This window comes from Chlamydotis macqueenii, chromosome 1 (assembly GCF_036417535.1).
Source record: "Chlamydotis macqueenii isolate bChlMac1 chromosome 1, bChlMac1.mat, whole genome shotgun sequence".
In the NCBI taxonomy this organism is placed as follows: Eukaryota; Metazoa; Chordata; class Aves; order Otidiformes; family Otididae; genus Chlamydotis; species Chlamydotis macqueenii.
In genome coordinates, this window is record NC_141556.1 from 68,278,196 (window position 1) to 68,301,643 (window position 23,448).

Here is a 23,448-nt window from a genome sequence, read left to right on the forward strand (position 1 = left end):
TCTCCCAACTGTCTTCCTCTACCACTAAATACTCAATTCACTTGCTAGCAAGCTTCAGCACTTTCAGTTTGTCTGACCTCAAACTGAGTCGACACCTCACACGGATAGACAGCTGAACTCGGTTTCTCCCCGCGGGTGCTGTCAGTGCCCGCACAGGCAAGGCTGGTCCTACCAAACCCCTTCCTTACAAACTCTTCGTGATGATGTTACTCAACATCCTGCACAGGAGGCACCAGGCTCTCTTCCTTCCTTCTCCTCCTCTGTCCCTCGCTGGAACAAGAGTGAGCAGCCCCAAACCCCCGGCGTGAGCCACACAGCATACTTACCAAACCCAATACATAGACAGATACCTGTCTTTAAAAAGCACAGACAACACAGATACAAGCTTGCTTTTTTTTTTTTTTTTCAAAAACATACTTCATATTTCCTCTTTTATTATATAAATATGTTTAACCTTTTACTGTAAGAATATAAAATGTTTTAAGAGGATCTTTGTTATTTTTTTTTATACAAATTCACAAACAGTACAATTAATCCATAGGGGTCTCTGGGTTTGCGTTAACTCCGTGGTCTGGCCTGTTACTGTGGAGGATTTGAGATTTTGAACAGATATGCAAAAAAAAAGCCAAGATATTTTTCTTTAAAAAAAAAAAAACAAACAAAAACCCCAAACTTACTTTTCCTCTTTAAAATAATAATTAAAAAAAAAAATCTAAAGACCCAGCTCCATTTTATTGACAGAACAGAGATAAGACAGATGAACTTCAGTCTCCTCCCCTTCCCATTGCAGCCTCGGGGCCTGCAGCTCTGCTCCTCTCCACCTACAAACAGGAAGCCTCGCATAGTGACCTTTTGTAGGTGATTTGGGAGGGGAGGGGAAAGCATTTGCATATATCTATATATATAATTATTTAAAAAAAAAAACAAAAACAAAAAACAACTTGCATTTTACACATTTCTGTTAACAGTAGCCCAATCCTCAGTGTGGATTCTCACGTTACACGTTTGTGCTAGAAGAGTAAAAATGCAGAAGCACAGTTCGGGTCCCTAGTCCCCAGTGAAGAGGGAGGGAGGGAGAGGCACAACCAGACTGTGAAAGTGGGACACAATAGGGTAAGCTTAAAAAATAAAACAAAAATATATCTTTTTAAAAAGGGGAGGGAAGGCAGGGAGCAGGGAGAAAAAGAACAAACCCTAGGGGCGTTATTCCAGTCTAGGCACAAAAATGTTTCAGTCTCAAAATCTCTTTCCTGCAAGAATTCCAGGGCTTTTGAGGAGAAAAAAAAAAAATAACAAATTAAAACGAGGTAGCCAGACATCATATATATATTTATATATATAGAATATATTCAGCAGAAAAAAAATGTACTTAAAAATCCACAAGAACAGCAACTTCAAATGTCTTTCAAAATAAAACCATGTAAGAAAATGAATACTGTAAAGAGGAGAATAAGTGAGGAAAACTGGGATCAGTTACAGGACGTAAGCAGGGGGTAGATGGGCGAGTAAGAGGCTGTTTTTGTAGCAGTAATTTTTTTTATGCATTTCAAAATAAAAACAGGTCACAGTATCTCAAATGAAGCAGAAATGAAGCTGGAGATTCTTCTTCAAGTCCCCTGGGTAGAGGGGAGCTAGCCACCCCTTCTACCCACTGACCCCCGACCCAAAGAGGAATGGATATGTAGCTGGATATGTCTATCCCTGTTGCCAAGAAGAAGGAGGGGAGAAAAAGAGAGAATGAGGAAAGGAAAGATGAGTCTTGGTAACTCTCAGTGTCCCCCAGTGCAGGGGAAGGCTTAAAGAACCTGGGGTCCGTGTCCAGTCCCCACAGAGACAGGAGAAGGAGGAAATGGTGTCCTCATCTCCACTAGAGAGATGGGGAGACAAAACGGAGTGCCTAGGCTTTTCCGGTAACCGTAGTGCAGGATGACACAGAAACGTACTGACAAAAGGAGAGGCTGTAGCTAACCCTAGTCTCAATGCAGTGGAGAACTGGAATAGTGGGAGGTTGTATCCACCCAGAGCAGAGAATAACATGGAACTGGAGATTGAAAACAGATTTTCAAAGGAGAAAAAAAAAAAAAAAAAAAAAAAATCAATGTACCTAGGGAGCAGTATTTCTGTCACAATTCCCAGTTGGCAGGGGAGGGGCAAGCGCAGAGGTGGAATGGTTATTTTACCAAAAGCTGTGTCTGTGCCCAGCGCAGGATGACTGGGTGGCTGGGTATGTAAGTGTAGCTAGGAAGCCTTGTCTGCTGTTGTTATTGTTTGTTCCCATCTCCATTCCCACTCTCCTTTATATAAACCAAAAATAATCTATTCTGAATTCATGGCAGAACAAGGGTCTGTCTTTATCCATCCTTAGTGCACGAGGGGATGGAATCAGGGAGTGGGGATAAAGAGGGGTATCTCTAGCCCCAGTGCATAAGAGTGTGGGCTTCTACCTCTTCCGCAGGGAAGGATGCTGTGGGGAAAGGGGGAGCTCTGTCTCCCCAGCATGGAGCTGGAGGCATGACCTGGAAAAAGGAGAGGTGCTTTCTCTCTCTCCTCCTGCCCCCCTTCCTCCACCTCCTCCAGAGCAAGGGTAGGTAGGCAGCACAGAAGGGTCGAGTATATACTCTCTTTCGCTATGTTCCTCCCTCCGGCGCCAGGGTGCGTGGGTAGCATGGCTCTGTGCGTGCCCCTCTCTCTCTTTCTCTCCTCCGTTGCAGCAGTCAGTCAGTCAGTGAGTCCCTCCAGAGGAGACGGAGGTCTCAGGGCGCCCCCCTCCTCTCACCTGACCTTCTCACTCTCAGTCATTTCCCAAAGTCCCAGGTTGAGCACCTTGAGGCAGGGCAGCTGGGTGATGCGCTCCAAGCCCCGCTTGGTGATGCGGGTGCAGCCGTAGAGATCGATGCCCGTGAGCTGGCTGAGGTGTTCGGCGATGAGCTCCAGGCCCTTGTCAGTGATGCGGACGCACTGGCCGATGTTGAGGGTGCGGAGCCCGTGCATCTGCCGCACCATGCGGTTGATGCCCTCGTCACTAATGTGGCAGGAGCAGAGGGAGAGGGAGCGCAGCCCATCCAGGCCCTGTGCGATATAGGCTAGGCTCTGGTCCCCCACCTTGTCGCAGAAGGAGACGTCGAGGCCGGACAGCCGCAGGCTGCCCATGGCCAGATGCATGATGCCCGTGTCGCTGATGTTGTCACAGGAGCGCAGGTTGAGGCTGCGCAGGCTGCTCATGTGCGACAGGTGCAGCAGCCCAGCATCCGAGATGCCCCCGCAGAAGCTGAGGTTGAGCTGACGGAGGCGGCCCAGCCCGCGGGCCAGGTGCTTGAGCGAGAGGTCGCTGAGCTTCTGGCAGTCCTGCAGCGTGAGCTGCTCCAGGCCCAGGCAGCCCTCGGCCGCGCTGCGCGTCATGCCTGCCAGGTGCCCGATGCCCACGTCGGAGAGGTGGCGGCAGGAGCGCAGGTTGAGGCTCTTGAGACGCTGCAGGCCCCAGGCGATGAGGAGGAGGCCGGTGTTGGTGATGTTGCTGCAGCCCCCCAGCTCGAGCACCTCTAGGCCCTTGAGGTACTGGGCGATGCGGCCCAGGCTGCTGTCCGTGATCTGCTTGCAGAGGCTCAGGTTGAGCGAGCGCAGGGAGCTGATCTCCGCCACGAAGGCGTGGCCCAGCCCGTTGTCGGTGAGGTTGTAGCAGCCGCTGAGGTTGAGGCTCTCGATGTCCGCCATGCCCTGGATCACGTAGCTCAGGCTGCGCCGCAGCGACAGGATCTGCACCCGCCGGATGCCCCGCGCCGCCAGGCTGGGGAAGAGCGAGGGGTTGGCGCGGCGCAGGTGCAGCTTGGCCTCCACGCCCCGCCAGACCGAGCGGTGGTAGGCGGCGTCCCGCCAGGCCGTGCACACCTGCGCCGCCCGGCCCTTGTCCCGCACCTCCAGGTACCCGAAGATCATGGCCAGCAGCTCGGGGAACAGGCACGAGATGTGCGTTTCCATCGCACGCCCGCGCCCGGCCGCCCCCGCCGGCGCCGCGCTCCTCCTCGCCGCCGGGCCCGGCCCGCTTCCGCTCGGGGCCCGCCCGCCTTCCGCTCCGCTCCGCGCCGTGCCGCGCCGCGCTCCGCTCCTCCTCGCCGCCGCCGCCGCCGCCCTCACATCGCCGGCCCGGGCGGCGCGGCCCGGCCCGCGGGAGACGCTGCTGCGCGACCGCCGGCCCGGCCCGGCCCCGCGCCCTGCGGCCGCCGCCTCCTCTACCGCCGCGCCGGGCGGGCCGCGCCGCTGCTGCCGCCGCGCTGCTGCGGCCGCGCCGCCCCGTGCCGCATCGTGCCGCCTCCCGGCGGGCGGGCGGGTGCGCCCCGGCGGCGGCGGCGGCCCCCGCGCTCCGTCCCTGGTACCGGCCGCCGAGCCCCGGCCGCCTCCCTTTGTCTCCGCGCTGCCGCCGCTCACAGACCGCGGCCCCGGGCCGCCCGCATCCCGCGGCGGCGGCGAGAAGGCAAGCGAGAGCAGGAGAATCTCGCTGGCCCGGCCCGGCCCGCCCCGCCGCCGGTACCGACTCCGCCGCTCCGGGCCCGGCCGCCGCCGGCCGCCTGCTCCGCTCCACCGCGCGCCGCTCGCTGCTGGGCCCCGGCGCCGCGCTCCGGCCGGGCGGGAGGGGGAGGAGGCGAGGCGAGGCGGGGGGGGGGGGCGGGGGGGGAGGAGGCGGCGCCCTTCACATTCGCACCCCCCCTCCGACTCCCCCCGCGCTGCTTGCGCAATGGTACGATCCGGAACACTCCGAGCCGTCGCCCTGGAAACAGCGCGGCCCATTCGCTGCGCCCCGCCGTTAACCCTTGCTGCGCCGCGGCGGCGCCCTGCTGCCCGCCCGCCGCCGCTCCTCCACCGGGGCCCCCCGCCTTTCCCCCCCACCCCGTCCCCCGTCAGTGAGGAGAAGTCGTGGCTGGGCGCTGCGTTGTCCCCCTCGGGTGACTTGTCCCCGGCCGGCCGGCTTCAGCTCAGCCCCGCTCCGCAGTCCGGCCTGCCCCCTGCTCTGCAGGCCTCCCCGGTGCCAGATGCCTCAGCCTCGGGGTTTGCCGAGGGCCAGGCATTGGGCCGGCTGGGAAACAAACCCTCGAGGTCTTTAGGAAGCCCCGGGCCCCCGCAGCCCATGAGGAGGCCGCAGGGCGGCTAAAGGAGAGCGGGCCGCGGCCTCGCCCGTGCCCCTTGGAGCCCGGGCTGTTGCCGTCTGCGGCTGGGCTTCCAGACTGCGTGATAGCCTTGAGGACCAAAATTTGGGAACCCCCTGTCTCGGCATCCCTGCAGGAGAGATAGGAGGTTGGCTGTAAATAGCCTGGAGATCTGGGTAACTGTCAAGGTTGTTAGATCTCTGGTTGGACCGTTCTAGGGCCTCTGTGATGGGGAATGGAAAAACTTTGGAAAATGGCTTTCAGCTAACAGTCTCCTTGCCCTAGCTCTGAAAACAGTTGAAGTACTCGTATAAACTGAGCAATTTTCAGTGATTTCCAGCAATTTCAAGACAGAACGTTTGAAATTCATGTTTCTGACATGCCCATAGCCTCGCGAAACTGTAACCATGCATGTTTCAACACTGGGCAGTGTTGGTACAGTGTTAAAAATGGGTTAAGTTCTACCAGAGATCAGGTAAGGCCTTTCAAAACAGATTCAAAAGAGCAGGACTGCCCTTCTGTGCCAAAGGGCTGTAAAGAAAAAAAAATAAAGTTCACATTTGTTCAACACGACAGGGTGCATTTTTAATACTGTTTGGATTACTAAAATGCTACTAAGATCAGCCTAGTTACTGACGTGTTTGCTGCACCGAGACTTTCCCTAACACGAAGGAATAGGCTCTATTTTAATCATCATCTAAATTTATCTGCTGCAGAAACGCCTGTGGCTCTATCTTCACCTTCGGGTTCCAGATTAGTAGACTCTGTTGACTACTTAGAGGTTAAACACTTCAATTTCATCCTGCTTTTTTCTTTCCTTTTTGCTTTGAGTTGGGGGCAACGCGAGTTGAAGGACTCTGAGGCCCTGATCCTGCAATGAGATCCCCATGCATATAAGCATCACTGTCGATATTAGGCTGTGGTTTGGCAACGCAGAAAATCCAGCAGTACGACTCCTATTATTGGCTCAAAAATGGAGTGGCCGCGTGATGTGAAGCACTGACCTGGTATTCATTCACTCTGCCTGCTCAAGTTAATTCAAGAAATTTTTGACAGGTTAACTTTTTACTAGCAGACTTTATGCCGGATCAGGTGTCACCGTACACAACTCCAGCCAGATCAGGTATCGTCTGCACCCCTGCGGCTGGCATACAGCCAGCGTGAAATTGGCGTTGACTCTGTATCGTGTGCTCTGGCTCATTCAGGAGAAGCGTGATCACATGCCTTGGCCTGATCCTGATCGAATTTGTACTCCTGGGTGATCCAGCAATGCGTAGACCTGGTTTTAATGATGGTGAAGCTGCAGCCCCACACAGATACTGCACCAGGCTGTCACCCAGTACGAATTATCTTTGTAGCATTATTTATTTAGTTTTGTGCTGTCAGGGAGGTGTTAACTGTCGGGTTAAGAGGAAAATGATTAGAGGAGAATAGATTTTGCTGAGCAGCTGCACTGCAAATCTAGTTCTGTGCTCAGATGAGTCTCAGAGCATCGCAACTGAAAAGGAGCATTTCGGTGACGTGAAGAGTGGGTGAAAGGTGCGGCACCTCGTGTGCTGTGTGGGCTTGCCTTGGCGAGGATTGTGTGGCTGAAGACAGCGGGATCGCTTATGAGGAGGCAGAGTCCGGTAGACATCAGGCAACATGTGAAAGAAATGTGGTACAAAGGTGGTGTTGGCGTATCTTAGCGATTGTCGCATTACTCATAACTGGCAAAGCTACAAGCAAGTTATACAAGTCATTCTGAAAGAGTGCTCATGAAATCTTTCACCGTATTATCCCGAATTTGACTGCAGAATCTTACCATGGAAATAATGCGGCATTTCCTCTCTCTAAGCCTTTCACCTTCAAACCGCGTTTGAGGGGGGAGTGGGGAAAGGCATGCTCTTTAAGGCATAAAAGCTTACCTGAAATGCTTTATGTCTTAGTGCATTGTGTCTGTGATGCCTGTCGTGTGTAACCAGCGAAGGTTAGAAATAGGTGATGCGTTTTGTGGAGTCCCTGAAGTTCCCTTTCTCACGTGTTATGTACTTGAAGTGTCTGTGCTTCCTTGTGAACAATTACGATTTACGTGTCAAATGGAACAGGTCTGGAATTTGGACTCATAATCCTAATCTTCTGTGGGGTTGTTTTTTTTGAGAGGGGGATGACAGTATTTTTCTAGTAGATTTTTATTGCTTGCTTTATCGAAGTGACAGATGCTTGGAAATAGAGGTTTAAAAAGACAAAGTGCATGAAAAGGGCCAATTTATCACATGGTCCTTCAGCTGATTTTGTGTTTCCAGGAGTAAGGAAATATGTGCCATGTTTTTCATGATCTCATATGGTATAAATAGGAGGTGGTAATCACGCTGCGATAAACTGCATTTTATTAAAAATCACTGCCTGCCTTGTGTGCACTCTGATGGCTGATCCGTCCCCCTGGAACCGTCTCCAGCATTCCAGCCCCTTGAGCAGCTCCCAACAGCCGCTTTCTCTTTTTGAAAGCACTTGCCAGATAAATGTTTCATTCTTTTTTTTTTCCCCCAATTACACCGGTGTTCAGCAGAGGCCAGACAGTTTTGCTTGGCAGGGCTTCAGGAGGATCCGTGTAACTCACTTGTGGCTTCTGCGATTGGGAGTAATTTGTGCTGATAAAGCTGCACCATCGTCTGTCCTGTATCTTTTATTGCGTGGTTGGGCATAACGTCCACCAGGTCTTTCTGCAGCTTCCATCTCAGTCTTTCCCTATTTGATTTTTTTTTTTTTGCTTCTCAATTCACAGGGTAACTTTTGGCTCAAATTAATCATTTAAGAGATAACAAATAGAGAGTCCTTCCCTACCCTTCCTTCTGCCACCCTACTCCGTGTGCTTTCTGCATTTTAACAGCTTCAGCCACGGAATGGAAAACAACTGGATTTACCCACAGGAATCTTCTTGGCCTTTGGCTTTTTCTTACCTATGGGCAGTGGCCACTGGGACTGCAGGACAGAAATTACACAAAACCGCTTGAACAGTAAAACCTGTGGTCCCCTAACCCTTCTCTCTCTCTCTCTATGTCACCTGACATTAATTCTTAAAGTAATATATTTCCCTGCTTTGCCTAGCTAACCGTATTCCTTTCCCAGACCTGGCTCCTTGAGGGACTGTGTTCCTCCTTGCTTTCTCTTGGGCCCTGCAGTCCATAATCCCTCCCATGGCCCCACCTGACCACCCTGTCCCACATCCCAGCACACCTGAGAGAGGAGAGGCAGCTTCATCCGAGGGAGCAGAGAAGGCTGCAGGGAAGGGATATACAGGCGTCTCGGATTCCTGTGCTCCGCTCGGTACGTTTATGATGATCAAAGGGATGTTAGGCAGGTAGGAGCCCAGTGGGGTCCTCGTTCACGTAGACAGCTCTGGAGATCAAGGCTTTTGTTTAAAACTCTGGTGCTGTACTTCCCACCCTTGAAAAAAAACAAGACATGGATGGCCTCGGCCTCCCTCGTCTGTTGCAGAGGCTGCAGGCTGGTGCCGTTTGGGATGTAGCCTGATACAAGCCGTCAGCTAATTTCCTGTGACTGCCTGGTGTTGGGTTTTCAGTCCTTTTGTCCAGCCCACCGCTACGTTACTTCTCAGTTTAAAGCGTTTCACCGCAGTCTAAGCTACAGTGGGGAAATTTCTCCTCTCAAAAAAATGCAACCAGCTTAACGAGTAGTTCAGCTGACACTGGTTTGGGACTGGTTCAAGTTCTAATGTCAGCCATGCACCAGGGGGCTACAATTGTCCTTCATAAATTGGCTTCCAGACCTTCTTCATCAGATCTGGAGCATGTCCACAAAAATCAACTAAGCCTGATACAGCCCATGGTAAAGTTCATTTAGTGCAACTTCTTAAAAGTCCTCCTTAAAATCTGAGGAATGATGTTTGTGTATGGATGAGACCGTGGGTGACGTCCTTTTGCACTGTTGACACCTAAGCCACCGTCTTCTGGCATGGCTCAGCAAAAAATGGTGCCAGCTTGTCGTGGCGAGAAGGTGGTGCTCATCAGCGTTTCACACCGAGTGGAGTCCTAACTACTATTGTAGAGCTTTCCTGCTCTTAGCAGGGTGTCAGAGAGGCTGCGCTGGGGTGTTTTAGAGGTTCCTTTCCTGTCTTGAACGTAAAGCAGAAATGATCACCTGGAACTCTTCTGTGAATGCAACCAGTAATTACATGACAAAGATCTCCATTAAGACCTATGCATGTAAGTGTAGGCAGAACAGATGTGTAATGTGCATATTTTAGATACATAAGCATATATACATAGCTAGGTACACGCACAGACACATACATAAATCAGGGTAGGGCTGTCAAGTGAATGGACTCCCTTTGGAATTCAGGCTAGTCATGGTCTTTTTTTTTTCACCAGAGATTATAAAGAAAATGTAACTCATCAGTGGGTTATTTGCATCCTCTCGCATGCAGAGCTTTGTTGTGAAGCTTAGGTCACTCTGAAGCTTTCCTTAAGAATGAAAAAGTAGTGGTTTTTCTTCTGTACTTTGCAGGTATCATGTCTCTAATTGGTGCTACATGAGGCTGTATTTTGGGACTCCGTGGTCCCTCCTGCGCAAAGTAACTCTGATCTGCCGTGTATTTCCTGCTGTCGGAGGTGGCTTATTCAAAATACAGCGTGCTGTGAATATGTGGTTAGGTGCTGGGGCAAAATTCAGAGCTGACATCTCAGTGCAGACTCCAGCTCTAAATTGGAGCCTTTGGGATTCAGGCATTTTCTTCAGGTTTTTATTTTACTTGTCAGTCAATAGCTGACCGGAGTATAACTATGCTGATATGAGGAGGAACGGTCAGAGGATGTAAAGTGTGGGAGGTCTGGATTATATTCCCAGTTTTGCCATTAAATTGGCCAGCGACTATTGCCACTGTAACAGCTTGAACCAAGCATAAATGAAAGGATCACTTGAAAAAACAAAATAATGTATTATGGTCCAGGCAACCGCACTTGAGTGTTGGGTACCTATCACGTAGGTCTCGTTTGCTCTTATGGGACAGGACTGTCTGGTGGTTGGAGCGAGTGGCCTAGGCCCCTGGCCGCGGGCGGTTTGCTGACTCTGCCATGCATGTCACACCCTTCGTGCCTTGTACGAAGCTCAGTACTCAGTGGTTAAAATCCTCAAAGTGACAGGGCTCTGGGAGGGCAGGATGTAAAATCTCAAGCCCTCAGCGCCTGCAGTTCAGTGCATTGGATGCTATTTTAAGTGTCGGACTTCGTTATTTCTTTATTAGCAGTACCAAAGAAGATTGAGATGGCAGAAAATACCTGATGTAATCATTATTATTAAAAGCAGTGGCGCAACAACAAAGAGACCTTTCAGGTAGCAATTGCTTTCATAAACCATTCCTGGGAATTGAACTCTGAGACCTCTACAACTCGGTCTAAAAGGGGCAGCACCTGCAGCCACAGCACAAATGTGTGTCTGACACACTGTGCGGTACCTGTTACCGCAGCAGGTTTGTGGCATCTCCCTCTCTAACAGCTGTTTTGTCCAAAACCCAGCAGGGATGACCGGACGCTGTGTGTGTGTAGCTCCACTGACAGCCAGCACATTCAGCTTGGGACGGAGGAGATGTTCTGGCTTTTGGTAGAGGCTGGAGAAGAGTGGGTGCAGCCTCCCCTCCGCTGCAGGTTCCCATGCAGTCAGGGCAAATGGAGCAATACTGGCTATACTTGCCAGTAGGGCTTATTTGGCTATCAGGGAAGCCTGCCGCTGGTCCTCTTTGTCAAAAGCTCCAAGAAAGAAAAGGCAGCAGCACCTGGGCTTGTCCCTCTCTGGTCAAGCCTTGCCAGAGGCCCCAGGAGCGAGGTGCAGGGACGGGTAATTCTTATGTTCTTGCAATAGCAAGAGTCAGGGTAGACTCGCAAGGAGGTAAGCTTGGCCTGGGGATGGTACAGATGTAGCTGTATGGTTCTTAAAACATAGAATTTTTGTACCCATGGATTACTCCAGCATTACTTTTAACTATTAACTCCTCCCTCTCTGGACCGTGGCCACCAGCACATTTTCAGGTAGTAAATAGCATTCTAAAATTGGCAGTTCACTAGAATTGGACAAAGTTATGTCACCTACCCTACGAGCATTGGCTCTGAAATAAGTTCTTAGAGGAAAATTGAAAAATAGGGCAGTACTGTTTTGGAAACATGCTGTGAAAATCAGAGTCACAGTTAGAGCCTGGCACAAACTGCTGGTGAGAGTTACAAAATACAGTTTTATACAGAAGGCAGGATAAAGATACAAAATACAATTTTATACTTAATGGAGGATTTGCATTAGTTCTGGCCAAAGAAAGGTGACTTTAACATCTTGTTCCTAAAAGTAGTTGTGCAGAAACTATGGGTGCTAAAGTTCCCTGATTTTCTCAAAGTTTTCTGCTGCAACTCCAGTGGATGCACAGAGAAGTGGTCGTAGAAGGAGTGAGGTGCCTTTCAGAAATGGCTTTAATTTGTGCTTCCATTCTTGAATACATGCAGATGCTCTAAAACCCCATCCAAACTGTAAATTCACCTCCATGTGCTATCTGCCTGTGCATGACAAAAATCTTGAAAATCCTCTCTGAAAATGCAGAGGTAAAATTAAGGGCAAACACAAACAGAGCTGGAAGAAAGTACAGCGTTCGTTGTGTTGGAGGTGGAAATATAAATGGGTAAAACAGGATCCGTGTTTTAAACTAGTTCTTTCAACGTGTTTCTACACCAGTCAGGAAAAAAAACCGACTATAATCCTTTGCCTATGGTATATTGTAAGTTAATCTTCTATGTGACGAGACATTGTCAGGTAAAATGAGAACACAATTTTCTTTAATCCAGGTGGTTCCCAATTTTTAAAAAATACATATGCGCACAGGAAAACGTAAGCTAGAAATACTGCTTTTACTCCTTCCCCCCACCCCGCCCCAGCATACATGCTGACTAAATTATGTGGAAAAGCCGCTTTCTTTCCACTATTTCACCCCTGAGATCTAGTATTTTCCTAGTCTTGTCAGTGGTGGTGTTCCACACTTTTTGCCAGCAATCCCGGTCTGTATTCTTTATGTCCCTTTTGGAACAGTGAATCCTTTCGTAAGAAGATTATTCCTTGGTGCCCTGAAGCGGGAAACATAAACAAAAATCTTTAGATGTATTGAAACCTGTGAAAATATTTATAGAATGGCTACGGTTGCCAGGACGTGGGAAAGGAGGTAACTGAATAATACTCTTTTGCATATCCGTATCATCTGTCCTTTAGCAAAATGAGAGGTCTGTGTAATCACGTACTACCTGCAGCTTTGTAGCGTTTTAGGTTGCTTCGCAGGATTTTGTCCCGTTGCACGCCTGATGAAACTGAGCCCCAAAACGTATCTTCTGCATGGATGGGAAGTTAGTACCTGTGGCTTAACTTTGTGCGAAATCCTGGATGTTTGGGCTCACACTGTCTCACGCTAGGTGCCCAGAAGTATAGGCATGAAATCGGTTTTTGGAAACTTCGGGCTGGATGACTTTCCAGCGTCACATGCTGGGTTTGTTGCAGGGCCAGGAATACAGCCCAAATCTCCTGGCTCCCTACCCGCTGCCTGAACGGCAAGGCCAGTCCTCAGTGCCGTTTCAAGGGATCCTAGAGAGCACTGGCATTTTAGCAAGTCAGCTGGCAACCTTGCTCTGTTTTGTTTAGAATGGTTCACATTCTTCCATCTAATTCCCACACTGAAAATTTCCAGCTTCCTATTTTCTCCGAGCTGTCCCAGCAAGACGTACTGAATATGCAGATGTGGTAGCACACACTCACACACATGCTTTTCCTGAAGCAACCCCTCTAAGTTTGTTCTGGATGTTTGTTTTACTCCGGTTTCTCTAATCCCCAAAGTGACATTAAACAGATTTTTTTGTTTAACCTTTGTATGAAACGCTCTCTCTCCCTTTATTTGTAGGGAGATGTGGTTTTAGTTACATTTTGCTATATTCCCTCGTGCGTGGAGGAGACACTGTGTAAATGAAAACATATTACAATTATTACACACCACGCACAAATATCTCCTCAGACATCTCCCATACATGCCTTCTCTAGCGCAGATTTTTGAACGTGCACATCACTATATTTTGAAACCCGTTCATGTAATAAATAACTGCTTTCACTCTAGGAGTGTTCGGCAGTATGAGGGCTGTCCACCCAAAATCTTGGAAATACATCTCAAAGGCAACTGGAATTGAGAGCGAGGGCAGGAATAGGAGCTTAGGAGGCTTGGTAGCTCACTTCCTAGTGATGAATCTCTCAGTACCAAACCATCACTGGGCTTGACCGAAGAACTGCACGCTGTCAGCACGAGTGAAGTAAAGACAATGAAAAAGCTGGCTTCTGCTTCCAGTGAGGAAGTTATTTTGCTGCAACAGCATAAATCCTTAATAGGATTTCTTGCTTTCCCTGCAGTATAGAGACTCAGGCAATTCCTCCTCTCCTCCTACACCCTGCCCACTGCAGGGATGGGTGCGTTTATCCTCAAACACCAGCTTTCTGTGGTCCACACCTGCGAACGCACGTACAAGCATAACCCTTCTGTGCAACGCAGCATGCTTCCCTCACTCGCAAGACAAGCAATCCTTACCTTCTCTACAAATATACTATTTTTTTTTTGCAGGACAAACACATTTTTCACTGCAAGAACTTTGTTACTGGTCCAAAAAAGCCAAGCTTGCTTTCCAGATGTACAGCCATTCCACCTACAGAAATTCCCTAGTCCTGTCTAGGCAACATATTCAATAACATATTGCCCAGAGAGAATAAATATGTTCAAGATTATGGGAAAAAAAATCTCTGGTACTGTAAATGTCCTTTTGAATGATAGCACAAACCTGTTCATTTTAATTTTCTCTATCTGAGTGATAATTGGAAGAACTTAGCCCACTGGATTTCTCCCACTGGGCAAATGTTTTCCCTTCAGCTTCAAGGGAAGAGTGAACACATTTCTTTCTTTGAAAAAAAACGCTGTCTCCTATAGATTGTTCTTTTGTGTTTGATAAGTTCTGCCTGAGGTATTAGGTGAACATGGCCTTAATAATAACTGTATTTACATGTTTTCACTGAAGGATCTTTAAATGCATTACAGTCTGTAATGTATCACAGTGTTCACAGGCAAGATCACAATACTAGTCCCAAAATAAGTTTACCTCCTCTTGACAGACAAAGAAATTGAATTTCAGAGTCGCAGTTAGTTATAACCAAAATGAGATGGCTAAGCAAATCAGCAGAGGTGCTGGGAAGACAAGGTCCTGACCTGAGCCCTTGCTGTAGTCACCAGACACAGGGTCAGATCCCCACCGTGCCTAGATCAGCAGAGCTCCAGACGAAGTCACCACAGTGAGGGCTGTTCGTGCCAAATCGTCGGCTCTGTACGTGCTCCTCGCTGGAAATGCCAGTGCAGTGCCATTTAAGTGCCATGCGTTATACGGCCAAAGAGTACCATTAGCATAAAGGTGTGATGCAGCCTCAGTGCCTGGAGAGGGGAGGCAGGCTGTCCTGGCGGGGGACCTGACCTGATGTCCACCCTATGCCCAGGGTAAAGTTTGGCCACAGGAGAGGATTTTAGCGTCCGTCTTCCAAGCTCTGTTTGCTTCTGAGGAAAACGCCCTTCCCTCTGATAAATGAAGCGCATGATCGTATACAAACCTGAACTTTCATCAGGAATGAGAATCACTCAGTAGTTACTTGTTTTCTTTTTCAAGTGTGATTCTGAGACCTGGTGACAATCTCACGCCATCTGACGCTGTAGGTGTGCGATCGTTCAAAGATGACATCAACCCACATTGCATCAAAAGAAGCAGTCCTGCCCTCCCACAGCTCTTGATGGCAAACTGTATTGAAAAACTGGCTGGCATGAGAAGTCAAAATATCCAAGAGCCTTTCTGAAGTTTGCAGGATGGTAACGATCTGAGTCGGCTACCCTTATCCAGCCCAGCTGCACCTGCTGCAGAAACGATGACTTTTAAGTCTGTATTTGAAGGGGTACAAAATGTGGGTACTACCAACCAGGCTCTCAGAACAGCTTAGGGCCAAATTCTCCACTGTCCATCATTTACTTTCTGAGTAGATGAGGTGTTAGATAAGCACCTACATTTTCCAGATAATTTAACCCCTTGGAGTTTTGCTTCTGGTGGTTACAACATTTTTCATGTCAAAAGCAGGAAAGGAAAAGCTCAGTTTTCCACAGGCACCTCTGAAACCTGATTCCTTGTTTTGAAGCCTAGGTGTGGGCCGAGCTCTTTGGAGGATAAAGTCCTTACCAGTGAAGTGCAGGATGTGCTCAGAAACCCTTACGATGGGTGGAACTCTGGTCTGGTGACAACTTGCACTGGCTCTGTTGATGTAAAGCAAGTTTTGACTTCTGTGAGCCCTGCTGGGCCAGCAGAGCTGTGGGAGGAGAAGATGGGGGCTATTCTAGTGTCTGTACCACCAGCAAAAATGTCACATTACAGTTCATGTTGAGGAGAGAAGCAGGAAAAAAAGCATAGCTTTTTTTGGAAAGCTTTTGGATAGCTTTGGCAGTTGAAATATCTATGTAATATGCTTTGAAAACTGAGTCAAATTCGAACTCATTGAAAAGGAATAAATCTGAGTAAAGCACGCTAGCAATTTTAGTTACTTTTCCAGTTCTTTTTTCTTTCTGCTCAGGGAAGGATTTACAAAGCAGCAAATGCTAGTTGCTACACTGGAAACCTGATCTCTTCCAAAGCAGGTAATTTTACACAGAGGCATCTTTCAAATTAATGCTTTGTTACTAATTTTTTAAGACCTAGAGGTTTTGGGTTTTGTTGGGTATTTTTTACTACCATCTTCTTGCACTTCAGGCCTTGCCCTGGTAACACAGGGGCTTTGGCAGCAGTGTGGGTTTAAGTAGTTCCTCTCCAAAAAGCTGATGTTCACCCTCGGTGCAGTTGTGCCCTCAGCCTGTGGCAGTGAGCTGTGAAATCGGTCAGGGTACGTACAGATCCACAATCAAAAAGCCTCCTAGGAAAACAGTTTTTCTTGAAGTGCTGGTGTGGCCCCATGTGAATGTAACTCAGGTGAAGGTGGTGCTGCCGTGGCTTCGGCCCCCTCCAGCCACGTGTTCCTGCCCCGCTCCACCACGCTTCTGATTCCCATGTGAACCAGTCCAGACTGTTAAATAAATAAAAAACATTCTTTTTCTTTTTGTAAGTTTAATTTTTAATCTTTTAAACTCCTTGTATCACCTTTTTAACTGCTTATATCGTCAAGGGGCTGCACCTTCCTGCGGCACGGGGCTGAGATGAGCCTCTGGGGTGGGAAAGAGAGGTCTGATTACCCTGGTAATGCTGCCAGCAGAACCATATTGTCAGGCACAGTTTTGGCATCCTGAGCTTTAAGGGTCAGGCTGGCACATGAACAAATGGGCATGAGCTGACCATGAATAAATTTAGACTGGAAATTAGAGAAAGAGTCGCAGCTTTTTGCATGGTGAGATGCAAGACAGAGTAGGGACCCCAAATAAACCACGGCTTTCAAGATGCTCACTGAGTTTATACATGGGATCATATGATGTGTCACTGAACAAATGCCTAATATTAGACCTTATCTACTTAATTTTTTTTTTTAAAAGGAGTGATTTAACTGAACAGTTAGTTAAATCAGTACAGATTTTAATTTTGAAGGTTTTGCTTTTGGTTTAAAGGTAACTGACTTACACAACACTGATATACTGATACAACTCTTCCAGATTAGGTCTGCATGAATGCACATTTTGCTGAAAATTTGTATCTGGAAACTCTTTATTTAAGCAGGTAATAATGTTATAATAGCACTTCGCAAACAAGATCTCAAATAGGATACTTTATTTTCTGCAGTTAGCATTGCACATGTGTGATTGGTGGTAGAATGAAGGTGAGATACAAAATGATCTTCTTTTCGGTACAAATGTATATGCAGTCTGTTCCCAAGACAGTCTGAACAGGTTTAGCTTAAATCTGTTGTATCCAGAATTGATACAACAGATTCCTGCACTAGGAAGTGCAGGAAATTCTGAAGTTGCTTAAATCACTGTAATCTTCTGATATAGATGGGGCTTTATTTATAGTGTTTCAGCCTTTTCTCTATATATTTTTTTTAATACTAAAACGTAATAAGCATGCTTGGAAAATGTTTTTTCTTTGGTTTGGAAACCGTTTGTAGTAACCATGTAGATGGCACAGTTGATACACTGGGATGTTATTCCCAAAATGTTTTTTTTTATTACTTGCACTTTGAATGCACTGTATTTGAGCAAGAACAACATTTAATTGATGGCAGAAGCATCTGGTGGAATGGAAAAAGCAAGCAGATTTTAATTTTAATCCTGATTCAGCAAAAACGAGTAGGTGTATGCTTACTTTCAAGCACCTGGTTTAATGCTTTGCTGAATGAAGGTAAATCTCCACCACAGATTTACTGTTTGAACCTGTTAGCCTTTCCTGCACCTCTCTTTCCCTTTCTGTAAGGTAAGGGAAAAATAGTGGCTGTTAAGTGTTGGGGGGTCTAATGTATGGGGTGTATGTGCTTGCTTTGCAATTCTAGAGTGGAGGAAGAGCTGATCATTAATATTATTTTCATTAGACTGGACTTCACAAGAACATCTTTGAAGACTCTAACAGGAAGGAGAGAAATTAAATTCAATTTTAATTTATTCCATGGCTTACTATTTCCTTTGGAAAATGATATATCAAGCTTTGCCGGCAATGATTTAACTGACAGGAGGCTATTGATCCGAGTTGGTCTGCCACTGGTCCCTGTGACCTACATGCATGATGCAGAGACATAAATCTTCTTGGTTTGGGATGACTCTAGTGGGACTGGGGGAGCTAGATATCCCTTTGGGTAGGATGAAGAGGAGCTAGATACCTTTTTGGGGAGGATGAAGGGTGCTCCGTGCTTTGCAAAATCAGACTAAGGAAGAAAACTCTTAAAGTCATCCAGCTGTTTCCATCCCCTGGCCTGTTCTGAAACCTTTGCAGAGAAGTTGCTTTGCCTTGGATCGCCTTTCACTGCCACCTTGCTCGCACTGTCGGAGAACTTTGTCCTGTTATCCTTCCTAATCTTCAAGGAGGGCTGACGTATGTGCTCGTAACCACTGTAATCCGAGTCCAGAGTTCTCAAGTAAATCCTGAAGCCAGCATCAGCTCTATCGCAGGACGAGGGCTGCCCTCCTACCACTGCTTGAGGGGTCCCTGCTGCGGTCAGCGACGACAGGTAACAACCAGCTCCCAAGGTTGGCCCCTGGAAAACAAATACAGGAGGGATGTACTTTCTTCTTTTTCACTTTCCTCATGTCTTATTCCCCTCTAAGATGGTTAATCCTCCATGTAAACTTAACACTTGGGGAAGGTGTTGGCTAGATGGCCTTAAGCGTTGGAGTCTTTCATTCCTAGAAACCCGCAGCGTTGGGGAGCAGCAGCATGGGTTTCCTAACCCTGCCTGGGCTTGTGTTTCAACCTGACCTCCCATGGCTCCCTCGGCGGGGGGGTCTGGTGAACAGTTTCTGAAGAAAAAAATCACAGAATGATTTGGGCTGGAAGGGAATTGTTAGTGCAAATTAAGGAGATGGGGTGCCTGTTTGGCAAGTAAGCTGTGACACCATGGGCATGTTAAATAAGCCACTGAACTGTCATCAGAAGATGCTTGGTACTTTTTTCAAATACATGCATTTAGTGATCCGTTGGATCATGACTACACATAGTGGAGCTGATCGAATTTGCAATAGGGCTTGCCCATGTATATAAAGGAGACTAAGATGGTTTCAGTTTGTGATTAAGGATCATCTGCTGCAGCCCCATAAACCCTGGTATTCTAGTACTCATGGGAACAAGAAGTGCAAAATTTTGGCTAGACATGTCTCAGTTGAGGACTCTGGCTCTTGACTGAGGTCGCCAACATGCAAATCGAGTTCCTGTGGAAAAGGGAACTGGGTAGCCTGGATCTGTCCCCAGGGATATGGGAAACATGGAAGGTTTCCAGGCTGCCATGTACCTGCAGGGATGGTTCTATCTTGCCGCCTTCTTGATTTCGAAAAATGGAAATTGGTTTGCTTCTGCAGGTGCTCCACAGGTTGCTGCTGAATCTCTTGCACTTTTCTTTGGGACATCTGGTCTCAGTGGACCAGGTTGGCTCAACACTAGGATTTAATCTCCTGTAAGAGTACAACTACCATTGAGTCTCCTTGAGAGGGAGGAGGGTCATGTCCAAGTTTATTGTTGTAGTTTGCTCCTTTTTTTTTTGTAGCAGGTGAGATGGTTTTGCTCCAGGTGAGCTCATTGCCTGTTATGTGAAATATTGTGGTATAAATGACAATGTTGATAAGGATTTACACATATTCTTTATCGTTCGCTAATGAGAAGCTGTTTTATTCATAGAATCACTGTCCTTTTTACCTATTCTGGTTTTAAATGGTGAAAATATTTAGCGTCTGGCCTCTTTTGTTGTCTAATACTTGTGCTTTTCTTGCCACCTTCCTCCATTCTTGCTCTCCTTGGTGAGGCACTTCAGGGACAGCTGTCACTGGGTCTGCTGAGACTGGCAGGTATATCTTAGCATTTGCTGCGCTACATGCCCTGGTGACAGTGAGACTGGATGTCATTGGCCAAGGGAGTCATGGAAAAATGAAAGAGCAAGGTAGTGGTGAAAGGAAATCTGGATCTGTCAGCAGGGGTGACAGGTGATGAGATGCAGAAAAAGGTAGTGCATGAGCACATCAGGAGATAAAACTGAGTGTGTAAGTACCAAAAGAAACAAGCAGGACGTAGGCAGCAATAATCTGCCCTTCCAGTGGAGACAGACAGTGCGTAACAATTCAACAAGGCAAGGCAACATCAAGACAAAGAGGCGGACGTGAAGAGCTGATGTGCTGGGAAACTTTGAGAAGGTTTTATTACACTTTCTGTAACACCCCAGCTGGACCTGGACCTATGGCAACCCAAGTTGCCATTTAAGTAATAATCACAATACAAATTAAAAAACCACATTTAGATCTGAGAAGGTTGATGCTAGTATGGCAATATGGTGGTATGGTGCTGAGAGAAGGAGAGGTCAGCAGCAGGGGAGCAGCACAGCACCAAAGTGGGAGGTGGTGGGATAAAAGATGCTTTGGTTTCTCTGTGAGGGCTGCAGTTTAGCTTGAAGCGGTTTTTTTTTTTTTTTTACAACTCCCTCTAAAACTGGTTCAGCTGAATGGGCAGGTATGCGACTTTAATGAGATTCCCAAAGTCTTAGTAAGAACTGTGGTTAAAACCAAGCCTGGCTGCCAGAAGCAGATGTGTAGCAGGACGTTACAGTACAGCTTTTGGTGCCATCAACCAGCAGGTCCATGGCACAGAACCGGAGGGCAGGGATTCATTTTCGAGCAGTGGCTGTAAACCCTCCTTCCTCGGTGATGTATCTCTATTGGCTCTTTAAGTACAGGATACTCTACTTCAGTGAATATTTTTCCTATCTTGAGTAAGTGTCGTATGCCAGAGAGAGCAATAAATGTTTCTGGATGCACTGGACATTGCGAGGCATTAAAAACAAGCACTGAATGACAGTCAAGTTGCAAGGATAAACAGGAACTTGAAAGAGGCTCTTGATCAAGAATGTTTTCTAGTTTTCCCCAGTCTGGGAGAAACTGGACAAGATGCAGAAAAGAGAATCATTGAAGTTATGTGGAAAAAGACTTAACATTTTCTTTCAGCACTCCTTATAGCACTTGATAAAGATCTGTGTCACGCTTGGGGACATCCCAAATTTTGAGAAAACAATAAGGGTAGGACAAGGAGTTTGCATGAGTAACTCCTTTTCTAACTTATCAGGGCTGTCTTCCAGCGAGGGTTCAACTTTTTTCACGGTCTGCCAAATCTTTGCAAATGATCTCATGGACATGACCGCCCCTTCTTTCTCCGAGTCTTGCAGCTTGCCTCCAGCAAACGCGGCGGGGACGGTGTTGGGAAAGCAACGATAGCTCTCCAGCTGCTCCGCTGTGACTTTGGAAACTCAATGTGTAAATTTGTGCTTCGTGCACCATTGTCACCTCTGAAAACTGAACAAAGGCAAACACAGGTACTAATTTTAGGCAACCAGGCAACACAGTAGACAGTTGCCTAGGGCAGCAGACTGTTGAATGCAGTAGAGCACCAAGGCTTTATGAAGATGCAGGCTTGCTGCTGCTGCTTTTCGCACTAAAAAGGGAGCAGCTTGACCTAAGAAGGTCAAGAAGCATTAGACCTGTAATCTGAAGATTGAGATGCATGTCCCCTTTTCAGGCAACAGTTCCCTATTTGGCCCAGGTGATCTTCAGCAGTCTGGGTGAAAGCATCAGCACTCGGGGCGCAGCATGGGTCCACTACTGCCATTTCAGTGAGCCGGGCCCACTCAGACGGGTGGGATGGGGCCTTTTCCAGCAGAAGCAAGAGCAACCCTCAGTGTTGGAGGTCTTTCTACTGCTGTTTCCTGTAGCAGGAGCAGTGTGAGATGGTGTGAGTGGGCTGTTGCAGGGGAGGGATGGTTTGGGATGAAAGTGGGAGTCACTTGGGTGGTAGAGAGTGAACAGGGGTGGTGGCCAAGAGGGGTGGTCTGCCTGGGGCGAGGTTGGACTCTCCTCGATTTGTGACAGGGGTTAGCCAGGGAACAGAAGAGTGGGTGAGACCAGCTTTCTCCAGGGCAAACAACTTTGCCAAAGCTGTTTGGGCTTAAAAAATAACCCAAGCTTTTTATTTACAAAATCAAAAGCTTGCTTTCAAGATTTTGGTGGCAAGTCGAAACAGGCGCAAGGAAGAGGGATAGACAGTATTCTTTGGACCACTGGCCAAGTGCTTTGCAGGTTTCAGCCTGGAAGTTGCTGGCTGAGGCTAAATCCCTCCAGCAACACCTCACCTGCTATTACCACTTTATCTGAAGTCATAAACTCAGCCAATGAAGAAATTATTTCCAGCACCTTAAAAAGGACTCACTTCCATAATTCACATCTTAACTCAATGGCAGTCGCTCTCACTAGCAGCCAAATTTAGGCAGAATTCAGAGTTTCAGACCTTTTCCGCTGAAGCATCTCCTTTAGTTGCTGCCTTTGACAGGATATGAGGCTGGCTGCATAAGCGATCTTATCCCATACAGCAATTTTTATGTCTTGTGTTTCAAAATAAGATCATTGTCTCACTTGTGCTTGTTGGCGGTCGAGTTGCTACCAGCAGTATTCACAACACTCTGCTGTTGTTAATCATCAGCTGCCTTTTGCATATTAATACATAAAATGAGATATTTAATTTATGCCATGTGTTTCTGGACCAAGTTTCACATGAGGATCGCCCAGCCTTTACCAGCTGGAAAGGTTTTTGTTTCCACCACGCCACGCTGATGAGGTGGACCACCAGTCCAGCGCAACGTGGTGGTACATCCTCGTTGCCCCGTCAATTGCCACAACTGCACACATGCGCTTGGAGAAGCTTACACGAACATGGACATTGACGTCACCCATATTTGTGGAAGTGCCTCATCGGCTGGTGCCGTCTCACATTCCTGGCTGGGAGAGGCACTGGGGCGGCTCGCCATGGTTTATTCCTTTCTCAGAATCTGTGAGGAGACTTGGTGAGGGTGAAGCTTGGAGATACACCTCTCCCATCGTGTCATCTATTTACACAGTGCATGCCTTGCATGCGTATGTGAGACGGTGAGGGCTCTTTCTTTTTTTTTTTCCCCTGTCCTAGTTCTTCATCCTGGCTGGGGTGAGATGGAAAGGTGGGATGCTCTCATCTCTGCCAGGGAGAAGATTTTCTGTATCTGAGGCTGGCTTGGAAATTCTTTAGGTGACATCACACCATGTCTGTGCAGATTCATTGTTTGTCATGGAAAAGCCATTCATCCATACACAACTTCCTTCCTCCCCAGACTCCTGGAGATAAACTTTCCATTCTGACTATTCCCTATAGAAACAGACCCAAAACATGTATGCGTGGCTACACACACATACACCTCGCCATCCCTCCGTCACGCTCGGGGCTGTGGGAGGAGAAAAAGGGAGTAATATAGAAGATGTGAATAAAGTCACCCTGTTTTCTTCAGACGTGGATCCTGCTGTGCCCAAGCAGTAAAACTCCCTTCCCACCGAGGCTCTGGGTGACACAAGGCTTTTTTGTCCCGAGGCTAATTCTGGCACTCGCAGCCCCACATCTGCCTGCCAGGTGAGATGGGCTACCAGCTGCAGGTACAGCACATCTGGATGGGGGAGGAAGCGAAGCGTGCTGCAAACAAACACAGCAAGTCCACCGTGGCGGGTGCGAGGAATTCGATAAAAAATATACTTCAGCGGTCTGAGCTG

General features: G+C 47.8%; 2 protein-coding genes across 2 annotated transcripts in view; one reads left to right on the forward strand and one right to left on the reverse strand.

The window, feature by feature from the left end:
• The window catches only part of WNT5B (Wnt family member 5B), a 73,017-nt gene that overhangs the window by 32,030 nt on the left and 17,539 nt on the right, over positions 1-23,448 (forward strand). The window lies entirely within an intron of this gene.
• On the reverse strand, positions 385-4,582 carry FBXL14 (F-box and leucine rich repeat protein 14). Its single transcript, XM_010124804.2, has one exon. It carries the CDS (start codon positions 3,973-3,975, stop codon positions 2,773-2,775), a length of 1,203 nt encoding a protein of 400 aa, XP_010123106.2. The 5' UTR covers positions 3,976-4,582; the 3' UTR covers positions 385-2,772.

What these genes read in the sequence shown, in the direction of transcription:
- FBXL14 (XM_010124804.2), bottom strand. Translation starts at nt 3,975, where the DNA reads ATGGAAACGCACATCTCGTGCCTGTTCCCCGAGCTGCTGGCCATGATC.